We start from the raw sequence: 20,420 nt of genomic DNA on the forward strand, positions 1-20,420 counted from the left end.
TAGATGGCAGCCCACCAGGCTCCTCTGTCCCTGGGATTCTCCAGGCAAGAACACTGGAGTGGGTTGCCATTTCCTTCTCCACCTTCCTACCTACCTACCTGTCTCCTTTTAACCATCTTACAACTACTTGTATTTTTACAATCTCTCCTCTCTACCACCACTCTCACTCCTGTCTTTCTATTGGTATTTACAAACATTTTAAGCCCTCGAAGCATGTATTTGTAAAGCCTACAACAGGAAGCAAGGGAGGGCTGGAAAAAGATCTGATCAAATTTTATTCTAAGAAGTGAAAAGGTCGCCAGGGAGACAGTATAATTAAAGTTCCTTAAGCGACTTGATTCCTAGGTTGAGAACCTGAGCAAAGTAAAGGAATACAGAATGAGCATTTTTCTGTCCCCAGAGTGGTATAGTGCCATGAGAAAACGTCCTATATTGCTTAAAAATACACAATGTTATAAAATTAGATGTTTTAATGTTGCAAAAACCTCATTGAAAGTTTTATTTCATTTCTTGGAGAAAGGGCACATATATATTTGATGAATCTTTTCACACTACTCTACCTATATCTCACTGGATGTTGGGGCGGGGGTAAGTGATGCTTTCTCTTTCTCTCTCTTTTTAAAAAATTACCCTAAAATTGAAAGTTTGCAACTAAAACTGCTGGGACCAAACTAACACACACAAGCAACTAACTGTAAAATTTGGTTTTTACAGTAAAACTGAAACTGTAAAACTGTCTGTGAAACTTGTAAACTTCCAGGAGAATAAGGGGTTGGGGGCCTGGACTCCCTGACTCCACAACCCACCTCACCCTCGTCTTTCTACACTGATGATCACCCCGTGGACTCAGGAGTTAGCCTGTAAAGGCAACTACTCCTCCCTGAGAATCTGAGGTCACGCGACTGCCCAGGTTCAAGCCCAAACCTTTTGGGGATGCTTTTTCTAATCGTCCTTCCTACCTGGAGGTCTCCTCTCCAGCTAAGTCCCTTCATCATTCACGTCACGAAGCTCCCCACACACCATGCCTTTCCCAGCCTGGGACACACACCCTTCCCTCCACCCGGTAGGCCCACATGCCCTCCTACCAGCATTTCAGGCCGAGTAACACATCTGTCTTCCCCAGGGCCATTTCCAAATACACCGTGGGGACCCACCACGCATGGTGAACTGCACAATGTTTGTTGAATGAATGAATGAACGGATAGAGCACTTTGACAGTCTCAGTGCGAAGAAGGCTTAGTAATTCACGTATTCACTCAGAACCCCGTTTCTGAACACAAACATGCATATCACAGCTACCCCTTACTAACCTCACTTTACTTCTCACCACTTGACCAAGTACATTTCAGTCTGTTTATTGATTATCTTTTTCTCTTTTCTCTTCCAGAGACCGAGGAATTCCTTCTTGATCCCCGGCGCCACTGCCAGGCTCAGGGCAGTGGATGACACACCATACTGCTGCTGCTGCTGCTAAGTCGCTTCAGTTGTGTCTGACTCTGTGCGACCCCATAGACGGCAGCCCACCAAGCTCCCCCGTCCCTGGGATTCTCCAGGCAAGAACACTGGAGTGGGTTGCCATTTCCTTCTCCAATGCATGAAAGTGAAAAGTGAAAGTGAAGTCGCTAGTCGTGTCTGACTCTTAGCAACCCCATGGACTGCAGCCCACCAGGCTCCTCCATCCGTGGGATTTTCCAGGCAAGAGTACTGGAGTGGGGTGCCGTGGTCAATAAATATTTGTGCAATAACTGAGGTTAAACATAAAATTAACTAAATGCCATGAAATGCATTTTCACAGCCTAACCTAGATTATCCCTACTTACTTGAGCACTGATCTTACTTATGATTCTGAAGTGGCTTGAGATCACTGAAGGAAGGAAACTCAGTTTTAATCTCTGACCATCAACTGATTTAAAAATTTGCACAAGGGACTTCCCTGGTGGTCCAGTGGGTAAGAATCCACTTTGCAACGCAGGGATGCAAGTTCAATCCCTGGTTGGGGAACTAAGATCCCACAGGCTGTGGCGCAACTAAGCCTGTGGACAGCAATGACTGAAGCCCAGGGAGGCGACCAGAGAGTCCGCACGCCGAAACGAAAAATGCTGCGCGACACAGCAGAGACCCTGCCAACGCAGCTAAGACCTGATGGAGCCGGACAAATACAGACATATTAAAAGACCTGCCCAAGGCTCACCGGGCATGTCTTAGCCAGAACTGAAACATTCCCTCCACCCTCTCTGTTCCATGTGAGGGGCATTGGCTTTGCTAAGAAACAGTTTCTACAGCAGCAGGCAAAGCGCTTTGTTTTAAATCTTAAAAAACTCAGAGAATTTTTATCACAGGAGATTGGCAGAAAGGCCCAGGAGCTCATTTTGCAAGCGCATCACACCACCTCCGTCACCACGGGGTCCGCCCCTCTTTGGGGACAACCTAGCGACGATCCAGGTGGAGTCGGGAGTGAGGTCAGCGCATCTGGTGAGCGAGGAAGATGCTGTGAGGATGCGCAGGCTGTGGTTTCAGGGGCCTGGTGAGACAAGGGGCTCGGGGAGGAGACGAACGAGAAGGCCAGATGGGATGACTCTGGACACGGTCACGGGATGGGAAGGGGCAGGGACCTGCTGCACCGGGCAGGAGACGAACAGACAAGTGGTGCGGTGCCAGCCAGGCCACAGTCCAGCTCAGGAGAAGGGACATCTTGGGGAAGGTGGCCGGCCACGTGGACAGTGAGTCCTGAGCGGCCACGGGACTCGCCCGGACCCGAGCAGAGCACACCTGAGCCACGGAGAGGGAGCCAGGCGGGGGGGGGGAGACCTGACAGAGAGACATCAGGGAGCAGACCAGCTGTCCTGGGCGCCAGAAACAAAACCAGGGGGACACACCACGCGCAGCGGGAGACGCGGGTGCCACGGGCAGGCAGTGGCAACGGGGGCTCGTGTCTATTTTTTTTAAAAGATGAGTTTGGAAGACTTTAGGGAAACAAGAAAAAAAGGCAGGAGATGAGGCAGGACTGCGGGGCAAGTGGTGGACACAAGGGAGGGAGATCAGCGTGTGAGCGGCCAGCACGTGCCCCGGGAAGTCAAGTCCCTAGAACTCACCACAGGAACTGGTCCTTCAGGGTCAGGCTAAGGGAAGACTCGTGCGTGAGTGGCCCTGCATCTGCGACTCGAGCCACTGGGAAGATGAGACGGTGGGGAGGCTGGTGTGTCTAGAAGGACGCCTGGTTCTGCTGTGAATTTAACGAGCCTGAGTGAACCGGTCAACAGCCGTGCAAGGAGGTCGCTGGTCACGTGTGTGCAGTGGAGGAGGGGGCGTCAGGCTGGCTGTGACCTTGGTGGCCTTCCCTGTTCAGAGAGCTGGCTGGGCCCACTGGAGCAGGGCGTGGGATGAGGAGAGAAGCTGAGTCCTGAGCAACATCACCGATGTCGACCCTGCAGGTTGATGACGCAGACCTCTGGGCGTGGCAGCAGAACCCAGAGAAGGTAACGTCAGAGGAGCCAAGACAGGAGACAATGTCCAGCACGACGGAGCTGGCAGCGGGCTCCCCCGAGAAGCAGATAGCAAAGGGAGCCGTGGAGCGCCCGGGGTGGACGGGGTGGGTGGCCTGGACACTGGGAGAGAGCGGGGTCCAGCCGTGCGGGGAGAAGGCGAGACAGGGATGGGCCAGAGAGAAAGCACTCGGTGAGTAACCAGAGACAGCGAGTGTAGACAGGGGTTCTGGGAGGGTGGGAGGAGGAGCGCTGAGAAGGAGTAGAAAGGTCAGAGGGACATGGAGCCGGGATGGGAGATGCCCAAGTGGGCCTGTTTGCTGAATGGAAGGACCCAACACCCAGGAGGATCTGATGGTACAGGAAGCAGGTGGGGTAACTGCAGGGGCAGCGTCCTTTAGGAGAGGCGATGGCTCCAAAGGTGGAGGGGGCTGGCGACGCTTTACAAGGGACGCCCCGTCCTCCGTGAAGCCTGTGGCTCCAGCTGCAGGGGCGTGTGGGGCTGGTGAAGCTTAAAGAGGGCCGGCAGGGGAGGGCGGAAGTGAAAGATTCGCGAGCACAATGTTCGAAACGGTACGCCGAAAAACTACGCCGTATCTCATTCACGCTACTCTCTGTGTCAGAAACAATGGCAGAAAATGAAGAAGAACTAAAAAGCCTCTTGATGAAAGTGAAAAAGTTGGCTTAAAGCTCAACATTCAGAAAACTAAGATCATGGCATCCGGTCCCATCACTTCATGGCAGATAGATGGGGAAACAGTGTCAGACTTTATTTCTGGGGGCTCCAAAATCACTGCAGATGGGGATTGCAGCCATGAAATTAAGAGACGCTTACTCCTTGGAAGAAAAGTTATGACCAACCTAGAGAGCATGTTGAAAAGCAGAGACATTACTTTGCCAACAAAGGTCTGTTTAGTCAAGGCTATGGTTTTTCCTGTGGTCATGTATGGACGTGAGAGTTAGACTGTGAAGAAAGCTGAGCGCCGAAGAATTGATGCTTTTGAACTGTGGTGTTGGAGAAGACTCTTGAGAGTCCCTTGGACTGTAAGGAGATCCAGCCAGTCTATCCTAAAGGAGATCAGTCCTGGGTATTCATTGGAAGGACTGATGCTGAAGCTGAAACTCCAATCCTTTGGCCACCTGATACGGAGAGCTGACTCATTTGAAGAGACCCTGGTGCTGGGAAAGATTGAAGGCAGGAAGAGAGGTGGATGACAGAGGATGAGATGGCTGGATGGCATCACCAACTCAACGGACCATGAGTCTGGGTAAACTCTGGGAGTTGGTGATGGACAGGGAGGCCTGGTGTGCTGCAGTCCATGGGGTCGCAAAGAGTCGGACACGACTGAGCCACTGAACTGAACTGAACTGAGTCGCAACTGCCCCAATTGCTGAGCTACACAGCAGGTCCTTATTAGTTCCCCATCTTACATGTGGTAACGTGTGTCTTCTCAATACGCTGTAATGGCCTCTACGGGAAAAGAATCTAAACTGAGTGGGTGTGTCTGCACACGTAACTGAGCCACTCTGCTGCACACCTGGAACAACGCAACCTCGTAAACCAACTCGACTCAATACAGGCTTAAAAGAAAAGGCCAGGAAGCTTCCCTGCGCCCTCGGCCTGCTGCTCTGAGCTCGGTCCTCTGGGCTGTCTGCATGTGCCGCCCACTCCCCCACCCTCCAGCTCCAGAGGAGTGGGTCTTCATCCCAGCTGCACCCGAGAAGCCACCCGGGGACACTGAGGCTCAAGTCAGCCCCCCTCCCCGGCCCCTGAGGCAGTGCTTTGGAAAAGCACCCTCCAGAGCAGGACCATGGACCCCTCCCCTGGCCCCAGAGCCCCTCCTGCCTCCCAATCCCTCCATCCCTCTTTCTCTGATGGGGGTTCCGGAGCCTTCTCGAAATACCCCTATCCACTGCTGTGGACACTTCCCCATTTGCCAGTGATCTTCTGGAAACACGGCCCCATGAAGAGGCCTCTCATCCCTTAGGGAAGAGTGAAAGTAAAAGTGCTAATCGCTCAGTTGTGTCCGACTCTTTGCGACCCCATGGACCGTAGCCTGCCATACTCCTCTGTGGCATTCTCCAGGCAAGAAGACTGGAGTGGGTTGCCACTCTCTTCTTCAGGGAATCTTTCTGACCCAGGGATTGAACCCACGTCTCCTGCATTGCAGGCAGATTATCTACCGCGGAGCCACCAGGGAAGCAGAGGAAGTCTCAGCATCTCAGGAGACAGGCTATGCCTGGGTCTGCCTGTCAACGTCAGGCTCCCATTCAATGTATGCATAGCTGGTTTGCTGAGCGTGAACGCAGAACCTCTTTCTCTCAGCTTCACTCTGTGAGCCTGACCCGCTTCGTGGCCTCTGAGTGGGGAGGACACTGAGATGACGCCTGGCGCCGTGTGTCTCCGATGTGTCCTCAGCACAGGCCTGCAGACAGCCCTGGCCACCCTGGGTCTCCTTCCGGCAGGGTTCTCGGGGGCGGGTGGTTCGCAGAAAGGCACAGTGGGTGGAGGTTAAGACACAGCCTGAGATGGATCCAGCCTTCTGCTACTTCTGTTTTCTCACCAAAGTGGGGATGGCACTAGCCCTCCGCCCCCACCCACCCCGGGGTCCTTGTGCCTGGCAGGCAGGGGGCGTTGGATGGACGCCAAGTGACGGCATCACTGGCGGCGGCAGCAGGACCACCGCCTGGGGCCAGCCACGTGCCCTGCCTTCTGTCTCTAGGGGTTCACCTGGGAAGCGGAGTTGAAAGTGTTGCTGAGGACAAGGCACCGCCATGGGTTGGCTGCAGTCATTCTCTCAGGAAAGGAAACAGCCTCCCTTGCCTTTGGGAGGGATGAGCTGGTGGCTGGCAGGACCCAGGGAGCCCAAGTCTACGCGGTCAAGACCCGGGTTTTCTGCCCTCGGCGCTCCTGACTTTGAACAGGACGGTTCTCTGTCTCGGGGGAGCTGCCCCATGTTCACCAGCTTCTCTGCCTTCTACCCGCCTTGATTCCAGCGGCAAACCCCTCCAACCGCGTCAGCCACGACAACCCAAACTGTCTCGACACTGCCAAACATCCCCAGGGGAATGGCACACAAAAATCACCCTTGGCTGAGAACCTCTGGTCGAGATGAAGATACCGAGGGCCAGAGGGCCCCAAAGATTGGGACCCGGCACCATGGCGACTGGCAAGAGCATTCTTCTCGGCCGTCTGTTTAAAATGATTTCCAGACGTCTGCCAGGCAACTTGAGAACTGCTGGCCCGTGGGTTTGGAATCTTCTGCTCTGTGTCTGATACTGGGGGCAGCGTTTCCCCCGGGCCAGCACCTGCTGCTAGAAATAGCTGTTAGGGAAGAACTGAGCAAGCGAAGTACAAAGTAACAATGTTCTGATTGGGAGGAAAAAAAAAAAAAAAACACCTTTCCCCCCTGTGGCCAGATACCCTAGGAAGCTTCTGCTTTCTCCTCGGTCCCACGCAGAGAAAGGGAAGCGGGTTCCGCATGTAGAAGGAAACTGGGGTCATTCCTTTAATTAGGCCGACCAGCCTGGTGGGGGGAATAGACCGCGGCGGCTGAGCCTGGGACTGCCCAACTCCAAGATGAGAGCCCGCGGGCCCTTTAATACTGAACGGAGCCGAGGGTTGATGACAACCCCCAGGGGATGGCTTCTGAATGCCAGCCAAGATTTGGGAGAAATGATGAGAAAGGCAAAGTTCAGGATCAGTGAGAGAGGGAAAACATCTATGTATCTTCCCTTAGAAAGCAAGCCCGATGAAAAGATAAACAATGTTTATGATATGTTGTTTCAATACCAAGAATTCATTTCTCCTTTAAGCAAACAGCAGAGGGGAAAACTATAAGCTTTGGAATGGGAAAGCCCTGGGTTTGAATTCTGGCTATTAAATGAGTGTGGTCTTAAGTTTCTCAGCCTTTTTGAACCTCACTTATCAAACAGGGATAATGACTCTCAGGAAACGGGCATTAGACGGCAGGCACCGGACACAGACGGGCAGCTGCACAAACTTAGACTCCAGGCCGAGTGGCCGACAGGCACACAAGAGACGCTCAGTGCTGCTGACGCTTGAGAGGCACAAGTGAAACCTACAGTGATGCATCCCTTCACACAGGTCAGAATGGCCACCGAAAGTCTGCAGGTGATGCACGCTGGAGAGGGTGCTGAAACAGAGGAACCCTCCGACACTGCTGGGGGCACGTAAACTGGTACAGTCACTGAAAAATGGGGCTTCCCCATTCCTTGATGGCACCCGCACGGCAGAATACCCTGGGTTTGATTCCTGGGTTGGGAAGATCCTCTGGAGAAGGGAAAGGCTACCCACTCCAGTATTCTGGCTTGGAGAATTCCATGGACTGTATAGTCCACGGGGTCGCAAAGAGTTGGACACGACTGAGCGACTTTCACTATGAAGAATAGTTTGAAGGTTCCTTAAAAACTAAAAGTACAGCTAACATATGACTCTGCAATCCCACTCCTAGGAGAATATATCTGGAGAAAACTCTAATTTGAAAAGATAAACGCACTACAGTGTTCACAGCAGCACTATTCACAACAGCCAAGAGACGGAAGCAACCTAACGTCCACTGACTGATGAATGGGCAAAAATGCGGTATGTATATGAAATACTACTCAGCCATAGAAAGAATGAAATAATACCACTTGCAGCAACATGGATGGATCAGGAGATTATCAAGCTAAGCGAAATAAGCCAGATAAAGACAAATATCATAGGATATCACTTACATGCGAAATCTGAAAAGAAAAAAAAAAGATACAAATGAACTAATTTACAAAACAGAGAAAGGCCCACAGAGGAAGAAAATAAACTCAGGGTTAATAAAGGGGAAAGGGAAGGGTATAATACAGGAATTTGGGATTAACAGATACATACCACATATAAAATAAACCAAAAGGAACTACTGTATAGCCCAGGGAACTATAGTCACTAGCTTATAATAACCTATAATGGAAAGGAATCTGGACGAGAATAGATACATACGTATAACCGTGCTAAAGACCCGAAACTAACACGGCATTGTAAATCAACTATCGTGCCCTCGCTCAGCTGCTAAGTCATATCCAATTCCATGATTCCATGGACCGTAGCCCACCAGGCTCCTCTGTCCATGGGATTCCCCAGGCAAGAATACTGGAATGGGTCGCCATTTCCTCCTCCAGGGGGATCTTTCTGACCCAGGGATTGAAACCCCACCCCAGTACCCCCAGCCTCACCCCCATCTCCTGCACTGGCATACGGATTCTTTACTGCTGAGCCACCTGGGAAGCCAACTGTATTTCCATTAAACGCCCAGGTGAGAGCGGTACTGTCATTCACTACCGCCACCTGCTGGCCACATGCTAAAATTGCTAGCACAGAAGCCGCGGAGAGAGAAAAAGTGCTCAAGTTGTCGAAACTAAAATCAATGAACCGACAGAAAACATCCCCAGAACCCACATTTATGGCATAGTCTCTGTAATGTCAAGTCAGGGCTGCCTGTCCCTCCTGGAGCTGGCTCTATGGGGAGGGAGAAACAAGGAAGTGCAGGACACGTGGGCCAGAGCAGAAATGTGTGTTTCTAATGGTGTGTGTGTCTGTTCAGTCGTGTCCGACTCTTTGCGACCCCACGGACCGTAGCCCGCCAGACTCCTCTGTCCACGGGAATCTTCCCGGCAAGAACACTGGAGTGGGTTGCCATTTCCTTCCCCAGGGGATCTTCCCCACCCAGGCATCACATCTCCAGTGTCTCCCGCATCAGCAGGCAGGTTCTTTACCAACTGTGCCACCCGGGGAGCCTAAAGTCCTGTAAAAAAATGTCCATGATGAAAACAAAATATTTGAAAGTTTGCAAATATGTAAATTTTTGCTTTAGATTCAGGACTGGTTGTCCAATAACCACAGATTCAGGTGGGAAGATGTGTAGTTACACGGTGTGGAGGGAGCAGGCGCGCACACACACACCTTCCACGTGGAAGTGTGAAAGATGGGTATGGTTTGTACTTGGGGCTGACGAGGTCAGACAGTGGCCTGGTGCAGGCAGGCTGAAGTGAAATGTTCAAGCGGCAATTGAAGCAATGCAATACTGCCGGGGATATCGGGCCAGCCAGGGCAGCAGAAGATTAACTGCTGGAGTGCAGCAATCGGGGATGGGGTGGAGCCATCGGAACAAGCTGACAGCCGGGAGGAGAAGGGACAGGGACTCTGGCTTCCAGGCCGACAGGCAGGCACTGGCAGGAGAGGCTGGCGGGCCTGCAGGCTTGCTGACGAGACACGCAGGGACACTCGCAGACAGAGCACGGGGCTCTCGGCATTGGCTCGGGCCAATGTCAGCACAGGTGGGACACACCTCTAAATACATTTTGCCCCGGAGCAAGGTAAGACCACCAAGTATACTACAGATGACCCCCCGAGGGTCCCTGGCTACCCACAGTCATGCTAACTCTTGGCTAACACTTCTGGAGAAAATGACCTATAGAGAAAATGATTAATCAAAAAAAAAAAAAAATCCCAGGCTTCCAACGAGATCCCAGAGACTCCTCAGCCAATAGTTGTTGCAGAGATAATTGTTCTGAATCTATCAATAAAGCTGAGCTGCCCCTTCATTGACTAGGAGCACCAATTTCTTTCACCCTGGATTATAAGTTGGTGTTCACAGGCTTACTCCTGCCATTATGGTGATAAACAGTTTAAACCACAACAGGGTCTGACATGTAGATCAATTCTGGGTCCATAAAGAATCTGCACAACAGGTTCTGGGACAGGAATTTACAGCCGCCACTTTTTATTCTCTCTTGCTGCAAAAATTACTTCTGTCAAACACTTAGGAGAGTGAGGAAAAATGTAAAAAAATTAATTTTTCATGTACTACCGGAGCAGCCTTTCTCAACGCCGAAGCTCAAGATGAATATGTTTCTGCATTTAAAAAATTACTTGGAGCTGCATGTGGTGCTGAGTGGGAGTGGGTCCCAACCCTCCACCCTGACTGAGAGCCGGCAGACAGCAATTTGAAACCCTGAGCCAAGCTGTCTGCATTTCCTCTCGGGGCAGCTGTGGGTCTCACGTTAGCAACGCCAAATTATATTAGACATTTAATTTTAAACCTCAGGTACTTAAATGTAAAACCTTACCACAGTAATACTCATAAAGCAGTGGGGCATTCCATTTCACAGAATGGTTGCTTCTTTCTCCCGCACCCCCCGCCCCTTGCTTAATTTAACCAGGACCTCCTGTTTTGTGGTTTTGCACACCACAACGTCATCTAGCTAATTAGGAGTTTGCTCACAGCTTTGAAAAGCAGAAACCCACAGGGTACCTGTGCATCCAGAGGGGAAGACTTGACAAAGTTCTCTGGAGCCAAAGTCTTAATTTAGAGTGGACGACGGGGTAGAGGAAAATGGAACCCCCACGCTACGTATTATTATGTACAATAAAAACGTGGGATAATAAGAAGGCATATTCACCAACACACGGGCACTCAGATTCAAAAGCTGCTGTCGTCCCCCTGCCCCCGTCCCTGCAGCTCCCACTGGGGAAGCTTTTCCATGACTCTGACATCCAAACTAAATGAAACGAAACTGAACGAAAAAGCAGGTGAGTTCCAGAAAAACATCTATTTCTGCTTTACTGACCACACCAAAGCCTTTGACTGTGTGGATCACAATAAACTGTGGAAAATTCTGAAAGAGATGGGAATACCAGACCGCCTGACCTGCCTCTTGAGAAACCTATATGCAGGTCAGGAAGCAACAGTTAGAACTGGACATGGAACAATAGACTGCTTCCAAATAGGAAAAGGAGTACGTCAAGGCTGTATATTGTCACCCTGCGTATTTAACTTATATGCAGAATACATCATGAGAAACGCTGGGCTGGAAGAAGCACAAGCTGGAATCAAGACTGTCAGGAAAAATATCAACAACCTCAGATATGCAGATGACACCACCCTTATGGCAGAAAGTGAAGAGGAACTAAAAAGCCTCTTGTTGAAAATAAAAGAAGAGAGTGAAAAAGTTGGCTTAAAGCTCAACATTGAGAAAACTAAGATCATGGCATCCGGTCCCATCACTTCATGACAAATAGCTGGGGAAACAGTGGCTGACTTTATTTTTCTGTGCTACAAAATCACTGCAGATGGTGACTGCAGCCATAAAATTAAAAGACGCTTACTCCTTGGAAGGAAAGTTATGACCAACCTAGATAGCATATTCAAAAGCAGAGACATTACTTTGCCAACAAAGGTCCATCTAGTCAAGGCTATGGTTTTTCCAGTGGTCATGTACGGATGTGAGAGTTGGACTATAAAGAAAGCTGAGCACCAAAGAATTGATGCTTTTTAACTGTGGTGTTGGAGAAGACTCTTAAGAGTCCCTTGGACTGTAAGGAGATCAAGTCCTGGGTGTTCATTGGAGCGACTGATGTTGAAGCTGAAACTCCAATACTTTGGCATCTGATGCAAAGAGCTGACTCATTTGAAAAGACCCTGATGCTGGGAAACATTGAGGGCAGGAGGAGAAGGGGCCGACAAAGGATGAGATGGTTGGATGGCATCACTGACTCGATGGACATGGGTTTGGGTAAACTCTGGGAGTTGGTGATGGACAGGGAAGCCTGGTGTGCTGTGGTTCATGGGGTCGTGAAGAGTTGGACACGACTGGGCGACTGAACTGAACTGACATCGAAACCAGAGACATGGGGGAAAAAGATAAAATGATTAATTAAAAAAAAAAGGTAGAGTTTGTATTTCACTGAGACGTAGAGAGAAAACACGACAGAGAGCCCTTAATCCCTGTTTCTTTTGTGGCTATTTTCCAAGTGTGGCAGGGAATGCAGATGCCAAGTTGAGATCCTGAAATCCATACATAAATGTGTTTTCTTAAAGTCAGCCGTTGGATCCTGTGCCCTGGTTTTTATTAACAATTGCTTGGGGTATGGCAGGATGGTGCCAACGAGAGGGAAGCTGGGATGTATTCCGGATGCAAATGGGTCCCAGTTGCCTAGAGTTCTTGACAATGTGTGCTCCGATCCAGGAAGTCTAGCTAGAGCCTGGGACTCTGCGATTCTAGCCAACTTCCAGGGGCTGACAGATACCACTTAGTCCGTGGGCCACACTTTGAGAAGCAAGGATTTCAAGCGACGGTTCTCAGACTTCAGCCTACAGCATCATTCCATGGGGAGTCTGTTAGCACAGAAGCTACTAGGCGCCACCCCTGAGTTTTAGATTCAGTGGGTCTGGGAACATCCCCTGGAGGAGGAAATAGCAACCCCACTCCAGTATCCTTGCCTGGAGAATCCGATGGACAGAGGAGCTTGGTGGGCTGCAGTTCATAGGGTCTCAAAGAATTGGACACGACTGAAGTGACTTAGCACCCATGCACAGGACTGGGATGGAACTTAAGAATTTGTATTTCTAACCAGTTCCCGGGCGATGTTGCTGTCACGGGTCTGGGCAGCCTATCTGAGAAGTGCTGATGCAGAGAGTCTGAGGCCTGGAATCAGGCCACCTGGGTTCACATGGCAGCTTCACCAGGACGTGACTTTGCATAAGCAATATTGAGCCCTTCTGTATCAGAGTCTCCCCCACTGGAAATGGAGCTAGGAGCAGTGCCCACTCCATGGGGAGCAAACGTGACGATCCACACGAGGGCCTCAGTATCATTAGCTCTTTTTTTATCATGACTACCGTTTCTCATTTCATTCATATCTTGGGTGTGACAGAGCCATCCATCCTTAGGAAATACAGATGTGAAGGAAAATCCCTGTGAAACTGCAGGAACCTTACTTCTGTGAAACATTCTGTTGTCTCTCTGGATCTTTGCTTCTTAACATGTCAGCTCTAAGTTTTAAATGAGGTACTAATTAACTCTGCAATTAACACATTATTTATTTATCTGGCTGTGCTGGGTCTTTGTCTCCTTGTGGTGAGGGGCGCTACTCTCTGGTTGCGGGTCGAGGGCGGCTCGCTGCAGTGGCTCTTAGTTACGGAGCACAGACGCTAGGCACGGGCTTCAGCTGCTGCGGCTCCCGGACTCCAGAGCACAGGCTCAGAAGCTGTGGCTCACCGGCTGAGCTGCTCCGCAGCGTGTGGGCTCTCTCCAGACCAGGGATGAAACCAGAGTCCCGAGTACTGGCAGGCGGGTTCTCAACCACTGGACCACGAGGGAAGTCCTAATGTTGCAATTTTGACCCCTTTAACCAGTCCATTCTGAAGCAGATCAGCCCTGGGATTTCTTTGGAAGGAATGATGCTAAAGCTGAAACTCCAGTACTTTGGCCACCTCTGGCCACCTCATGCGAACAGTTGACTCATTGGAAAAGACTCTGATGCTGGGAGGGATTAGGGGCAGGAGGAGAAGGGGACGACAGAGGATGAGATGGCTGGATGGCATCACCGACTCGATGGACGTGAGTCTGAGTGAACTCCCGGAGATGGTGATAGACAGGGAGGCCTGGTGTGCTGTGATTCATGGGGTCGCAAAGAGCCAGACACGACTGAGCGACTGAACTGAACTGAACTGCACTGATCACTCATCTCAAATAAACGGGGAAACAATGGAAACAGTGAGAGACTTTATTTTGGGGGGCTCCAAAATCACTGCAGATGGTGACTGCAGCTGTGAAATTAAAAGATGCTTGCTCCTTGGAAGAAAAGTTATGACCAACCTAGACAGCATATTAAAAAGCAGAGATGTTACTTTGCCTACAAAGGTCCGTCTTGTCAAAGCTGTGGCTTTTTTCAGTAGTCATGTATGGATGTGAGAGTTGGACTATAAAGAAAGCTGAGGGCTGAAGAATTGAAGCTTTTGAACTGCGGTGTTGGAGAAGACTCTTGAGAGTCCCTTGGACTGCAAGGAGATCCAACCAATCCATCCTAAAGGAAATCAGTCCTGAATATTCACTGGAAGGACTGATGCTGAAGGTGAAATTCCAATACTTTGGCCACCTGATGAGAAGAACCGACTCATTTGCAAAGACCCTGATGCTGGGAAAGATTGAAAGTGGGAGAAGGGGACGACAGAGGATGAGATGTTGGATGGCATCACTGACTCAATGGACACGAGTTTGAGCAAGCTCTGGGATTTGGTGACGTACAGGGAGGCCTGGTGTGCTGCGATTCATGGGGTCGCAGGGAGTCGGACATGACTGATCATTCTTCTCTGCTCTTCCCGCCTGTCTTCATCTTGCTGTATTCCAGCTAACACCTGGTTCTTGAAACGTTGCTCAAGTTTGCAGTTCCGTGTGGCCCCTCAGCTGTCCCAAGCGTCCCTTTCCTCCTCTCCGAGTCTTGGTCCAAACAGCTTTCACGTTTAGAACCTCCTTCTGCAGTTTTGCACACACAAGGAATCCATCTGGTTCCTGAAACGTCACTCAAGTTTGATTCTCTTTGGGAAGTTTTCTGTGCTTAACTCTCTCATCCTTAAACCAACTGCGCAGTTTCAGCCTGGGCGTTCTCCACCCATACCCCACTGCAGGCCCACACTGCTTTCTCATCTCCTGTGTCCAGGCTTCGCGCTCTGGGGCAGCAGGAGGCCTAACTAGTCTTTCACAAACACGCTACAGGACAGAACAATGGGCACCCGGGCGTTAGCGTGTGAGAAATCACTTGGTACATTTAAAAACAGCATTCATCTGGTGGTGACCTCAGTTGTACAAGTACTTCATAAAGATGTCTGTATAGCCGACGAGATGGCTGGATGGTATCACCAACTCAATGGAGATGAGTTTGAGTAGACTCTGGGAGTTGGTGATGGACAGGGAGGCCTGGAGTGCTGTGGTCCATGGGTTCTCGAAGAGTTGGACATGACTGAGCGACTGAACTGACCTGCACTGAACTGTACAGACCGAGGCAATCACCTTCCGTGGGGAGAGGCTCCCATCCAAACCAAGCGTCTGGAAATCGGGGAGTCTGATGAGACAAGGTGTGGGGGCGCTTTGGCTCACACCCGTGACCAGAAGCAAAGAGCTACTGGGTATAGGGAGAGTTAGCTAGTAAGGTGTTTTTTTTTGGGGGGGGGGGAGTGGGGGCTGCACTTTGCAGTATGCGGGATCTTAGTTCCCTGACCAGAGATCGAACCCACGCCTCCTGCAGTGGAAAGGCAGAGACTTAAGCACTGGAGCTCCAGGGAAGCCCCCTAGCGAGTCTCTGTGCAAACGGAATATTTGTAAAGAACGGATTTTAGATTCATGTGCTGCTTCCAATGTTTGTCCTGAAAAAATATTCTGAGCGTGTGGGAGGCCAACACTTGGGGTGAAACTTGTTCTTGTTTATTATTACATAGTTATACTCCCCAAACATAACTCTTATGGCACATAAAGAACCAAGCCCAAAGACTGCTGCCCCAATCAGGCTGCGCTAGGGGCTCAACAGTTCTCATCAGATGAGGAGAGCTCTGGCCAGGGGCAGCTGCTGGGCAAGGCAGGGCCGGGGCGGTGTGTGCACTAGGCCGAGGAGGCCCAGCTCAGCTCCTCCTACCTTCAAACACGAGTGCGCCTTCTCAGAAAGAGGGGGACGGCATAAACCCGCTAGGACAAAGACTAATGCTAACTGAGAAAATGGATACACTGCAGAGACCTGGCCAATGCAATTAAGCATGTGATGGAGAAGGAAAGGGCAACCCACTCCAGTATTCTTGCCTACAACTTAGCGATAAAAACAACAAGTGTGTGGACTACTTGCCCCTCCAGAAAATAAAGTGCCCGTGGCAGTAAGAGCACCTACTCAGGGGCAGAAGCCACAGGCGGATAGTCCCCTGCACACCTATGGACCACACAAGGGCAGGAAGAGCACACCCATTTGAAGATAAGAACACGGAGGTCACCTGCCAAGGCCGTCCCGTCGGCGGGGGGAGCGGGGAGCGGTCTGCTGGAAACACAGCCCCATCTGCTGAGACACCGGGCCTTCTGCGGCCCCGATGACTGTGAACGCACAGGTGTCACATTACAAGGGAATAAACTGCAGGCGGCTAACGTGTGCCGACTTCAGCCCCGTCACTGAACTTCTGGAGGTGCTGTCATGATACCAGGCAAGAGGTGAAACACCCAGCCCCCGAAGAGGCTGGAGGCAGAGGTTTGCCCTCCACCAAAGCATCTCCTTTTGTCTGAGGAAGGAGAGGGGAGCAGGGTGCTGGGCTCTGGGTGAGGCTGTGTGTACGCCCCAGGCCGGCGAGGTCATAGCACCCTTCAGCGCTGCCTTCCCAGACCCCACTTCTCCTCCTGGGCCTGGAGATGCCTCTCCTTAAGGCCTCTGCTTGGCGGCCGCTGACGGAGGAACGTGGGGTGGCTGGAGACAAGGATGATGTTTACCCAAAGTACACGTCCTGCGGCAGCAGCTGCTGCGTCTACAGGGAAGACCTGATGCTGAATCTTTTAATTAGAACAAATTATGCTAAAATTACTCTAAAATCCTGTCTGATAGATGGCACAGTACAGTGGGAATTCCTTTAAATACCGGTGAACAGGCCATAGACAAAAGTGCCACAGGCAAAGCATGTTGCGGTAAGTGGGGCCTCGATGCTGCATAATTTATGCGCTCACACATATGTCAAGATGGTTTCCTGGGAGCACATTTGTTTCCCAAGAAGATGTCCACACTTGGAGAAAAAAAAAAAAAAGCAAGAGGGAAGACTCTCCCAAACTTAAGAGGATATACCAGGAACCTGGGACAACGAACAAGGAGGAAGAATTATGTGCTTTGATTGGATGCCAAAAAAGTGCAGCCTGACCACCAACATGAAGGCCATGTCGTGGCGGGCCGCACGAGCAGGGGCACAACCTCTCCCAAAGCCTCAGTTTCCCAATCTGTCAAGTGGGGCGAACCTCCGCTGCGTCCCTGCACCGGAGCGGGACACGAGGTGACGTGGGTGAGGCGGCCGATCGAGGATGCAAGGCGTGACGCCGTCGGCAGGGCGGCCGCGCTCACAGCAGAGCGTTGCCTCCAGCCTCTGGTTGACAACCGAGGACCGCAAGGCGGCCCGGGTCCGCGGGGCCTTGCCTCTCTCTTACCACTGCTGATGGCTGAGTTTGCAATGACCGTAGCCTCGCTCCACTGGTCGGCACTGGAGACAGAGTAGGACCGCTGCTGCATGCCGTCCGCTCGGCTGGTGAAGGAGCCCAGGCTGACGCCGCTCGCCATCTGAGACCCAGGCGCACTAGTGACATTCCCTAGGAATAAACAAGTCAGGTGAACACCAGTGCGCACTGCACACCCGAAGCCGGCACGAGTTAGTCTAGGGGGCTACGCGCCTGCGCACCGTGGACCTGACGCCGCGCGCCTGGCGTCCAGATTCACGAAAAGGAGAGGCAGCACGTGAAACAAGAACGTTCCAGAGGAAGATGGCGAAGCAAGCCTTATGGTGCTCAACAAAGGAACCCAAGGCTTCAGGAGGCTGCAACCACCGCAAGCCAAGGCAAAGACGTGCACCACCACCTCTAGGCAGAGCAGCGGTGAAGACAGGAGACCCACTTTTGGGGGAAAAAAACCCCACTACTCCCAGTGGGGCCTCCCTGGTGGCGCAAGGGTCAAGAAACCACCTGCCAACGAATTAGCCTTGGATCGATGCCTGGAAGATCCCCGAGAGAAGGAATCCAGCCCAGTATTCTTGCCTGCAGAATGCCACGGGCAGAGGAGCCTGGCGGGCTACAGTCCAAGGGGTCGCAAGGAGCTGGACACGGCTGAGCGACTAACAACAACGATATTCCTAGCAGGCCAGCGAGACAAGGCGGGTCCTGGAGGAGTCCTGCTGCGTCAGCGTATCGGTGCAAGCGAAAACTATCGCCAATCGGATTCCACTGTCTGGTGCCAGAGAGTTATTCTCGTGGGACAGCTATACTTTAGGATCAACGCAAATCAAAGTTCCTAGATGAGACACGGGTGGCAGAGTCAGGCTCTTAAACCAGATAAGTTTACTCTTCGCCTTGAAAAGAGACTACACAGAGGGAAAATAATCTTGGCAACTTAACAGCATGTAGTGCGGTGGAAAAACGGTTCCATTGTATACTTAATGATTTGAATCAGTTGCTCAATGTCAGAGTGAATTATTATCTGGTCACCAGGATTTCAAACTCAAAAATATAATTAAGCGCCTTTCTCTAAAGCTCAGCCAATCACACCTTGCTGCTAGCGAGTTCCGTTGCATCTGTAAGGAGATCTTTGAAGGTATTAAACAGTTTCTTTTGATTTTTAAACATTCCTCCCTTTTTTTTTTAAGTTTAGAACCAATTAAGTTCTAAGGTGTTTCCATAGAAGGTTTTCATAGTGCATGATTTTAAATACATAGATCATACTAGTAGTTCCCAAATATGGCCAATTACCAGAATTACCCATGGAGCTTTTTAAAAAATAGCAGCTGCAAAAAAAATTCAAATTTTGATTCCAGTGGTCTGGCGGGTAGGGAACACACATTTCTCAGGGAGCTCGAGGGAACACACATTTCTCAGAAGGACTTTGGCAGTCCTGGTGAGCAGTGAAGAGGCGGAAACCAGGGCCCAGCCACAAACAAGGCCCTCGCTGTCATCGCATGAAGCGGAAAGATCCTGCTCTTAAAAATATATTTCTACCTTAAAAAACAATGCCAACTCTATGCCACTGTGGAAGCTGGGTGCATCTCGAATATCACAGGAGAAATAAAAACTACAGTGGAAGCTCTTCAGCAGCAGGACACTGAGATCAGAGATGCTCCTGACAAGTGCACCCGCCCTGGTCCCTCGGCCGGGCTTTGGGGATCTGCAGCCAGCCAGCTCCCCATCTCCCTCCCGGCTCAGATGTTCTGATTCTAGGACTTGCTCGAGCCGCAGGAATGTGGAAAGTCTCACGTCCTGAATGACAGTGTCAAAACCAGCACTGGCGCCTGCTCCAGCCCCGTCCTCACAGCAGCCCCCCGGGGCGGCAGGGGGCCAGGTGTGCAGCATCTCACAAGGACGGGGGCGCCCAGGCTCAGCGAGGCGTTGCGAAGGGCCACCGCACATGCTCCTCGGGGTCTTCTCCACCTGCCATTAGGGAGCGGTCCTTGGGTGCACTCTGGCCAGATCCCTGCACAACGGGGCAGTGTAACAGCAGGACAAGCACGTCCTGGAGCTGAGCGGGTGCTCCCCTTGGGCGGCTCGGCAGGGTCTCCCCTGGGCTGACACCTGAGTCTCCCACCACCTTCTGCCCACACCTTCTGCCCTCTCGAGGATACCCACCGGGTGGCATCCATCAGCTCAGGTACCTCTGGCTCCCTGTTTGGCTGGACCAGGTGGGAATACCGGGGTGTGAAGTGGGGGTGCGCATGTCTGGGCTCCCTCCAGAGTTCCAGGGCTCCTGGGCTCCTCTCACTGGGATCCCTGTGCTGGAGGCTCGCTGGGGGTCACCTCTTTTCCCTTTGGGTCCAGGGTGGTCCTGGTGCCACCCTGCCAGCCCTGCCACCTGCACTGCCTCCCGGCTTCCCTCCGCCCACACCTCTGTCCCTCTGTAAAGAAACCCTTCTGACCAGAAGGGTGTGGTCCTCAGCCTTTCCCTTCCCTGTGGGGACGCCAGTTCCATGTACCCACCACTTAAGAGGGGGTCACATCCCCTCCTGAGGCACTGAGGCCCTTTCTGCTTTCAACAGCAGAACTCAGAAAAATGCTAACAGTTTTGGGACTTCCCTGGGGGTCCAGTGGTGATGACTCCAAGCTTCCAATGCCAGGGGGGTTGCAGGCTGGATTCCCTGGTTGGGGAACCAAGATTCCCACATGCTGGGCATGTGGCCACAAAAAAAAAAAATGCTAACATTTTTATGGTGGATGAAAGGAAAAGAAAGAGAACAGGAGGAAAAGCACAGTGATAATAAGATGCATGTGGGCTGCAACCCCAACTCTGAGCCAGGACCCCCCTCCTCAAGCCCATGCTACCCACAGGGATGCCTGCTGTTTGGTGAGAATGCCAAGGCGACGCTTCCACCCTCCCTTCAGTGCCCGTCTGTACCTCTG

The 20,420-nt window shown here is 51.5% G+C and overlaps 1 protein-coding gene across 6 annotated transcripts in view; it reads right to left on the reverse strand.

The window, feature by feature from the left end:
* The window catches only part of AGAP1 (ArfGAP with GTPase domain, ankyrin repeat and PH domain 1), a 573,926-nt gene that overhangs the window by 144,268 nt on the left and 409,238 nt on the right, over nucleotides 1–20,420 (reverse strand). For 4 of the 6 annotated variants that reach the window (XM_069584757.1, XM_069584775.1, XM_069584749.1 and 1 more), the window contains exon 12: nucleotides 17,475–17,633. The exons of the other annotated variants lie outside the window; for them this stretch is intronic. In XM_069584757.1, the coding sequence (XP_069440858.1) occupies nucleotides 17,475–17,633 (159 nt within the window). The remainder of the gene's footprint in view (nucleotides 1–17,474; nucleotides 17,634–20,420) is intronic. 6 annotated transcript variants of the gene reach the window in all.

Source organism: Ovis canadensis, chromosome 1 (assembly GCF_042477335.2).
Source record: "Ovis canadensis isolate MfBH-ARS-UI-01 breed Bighorn chromosome 1, ARS-UI_OviCan_v2, whole genome shotgun sequence".
Taxonomy (NCBI): domain Eukaryota; kingdom Metazoa; phylum Chordata; class Mammalia; order Artiodactyla; family Bovidae; genus Ovis; species Ovis canadensis.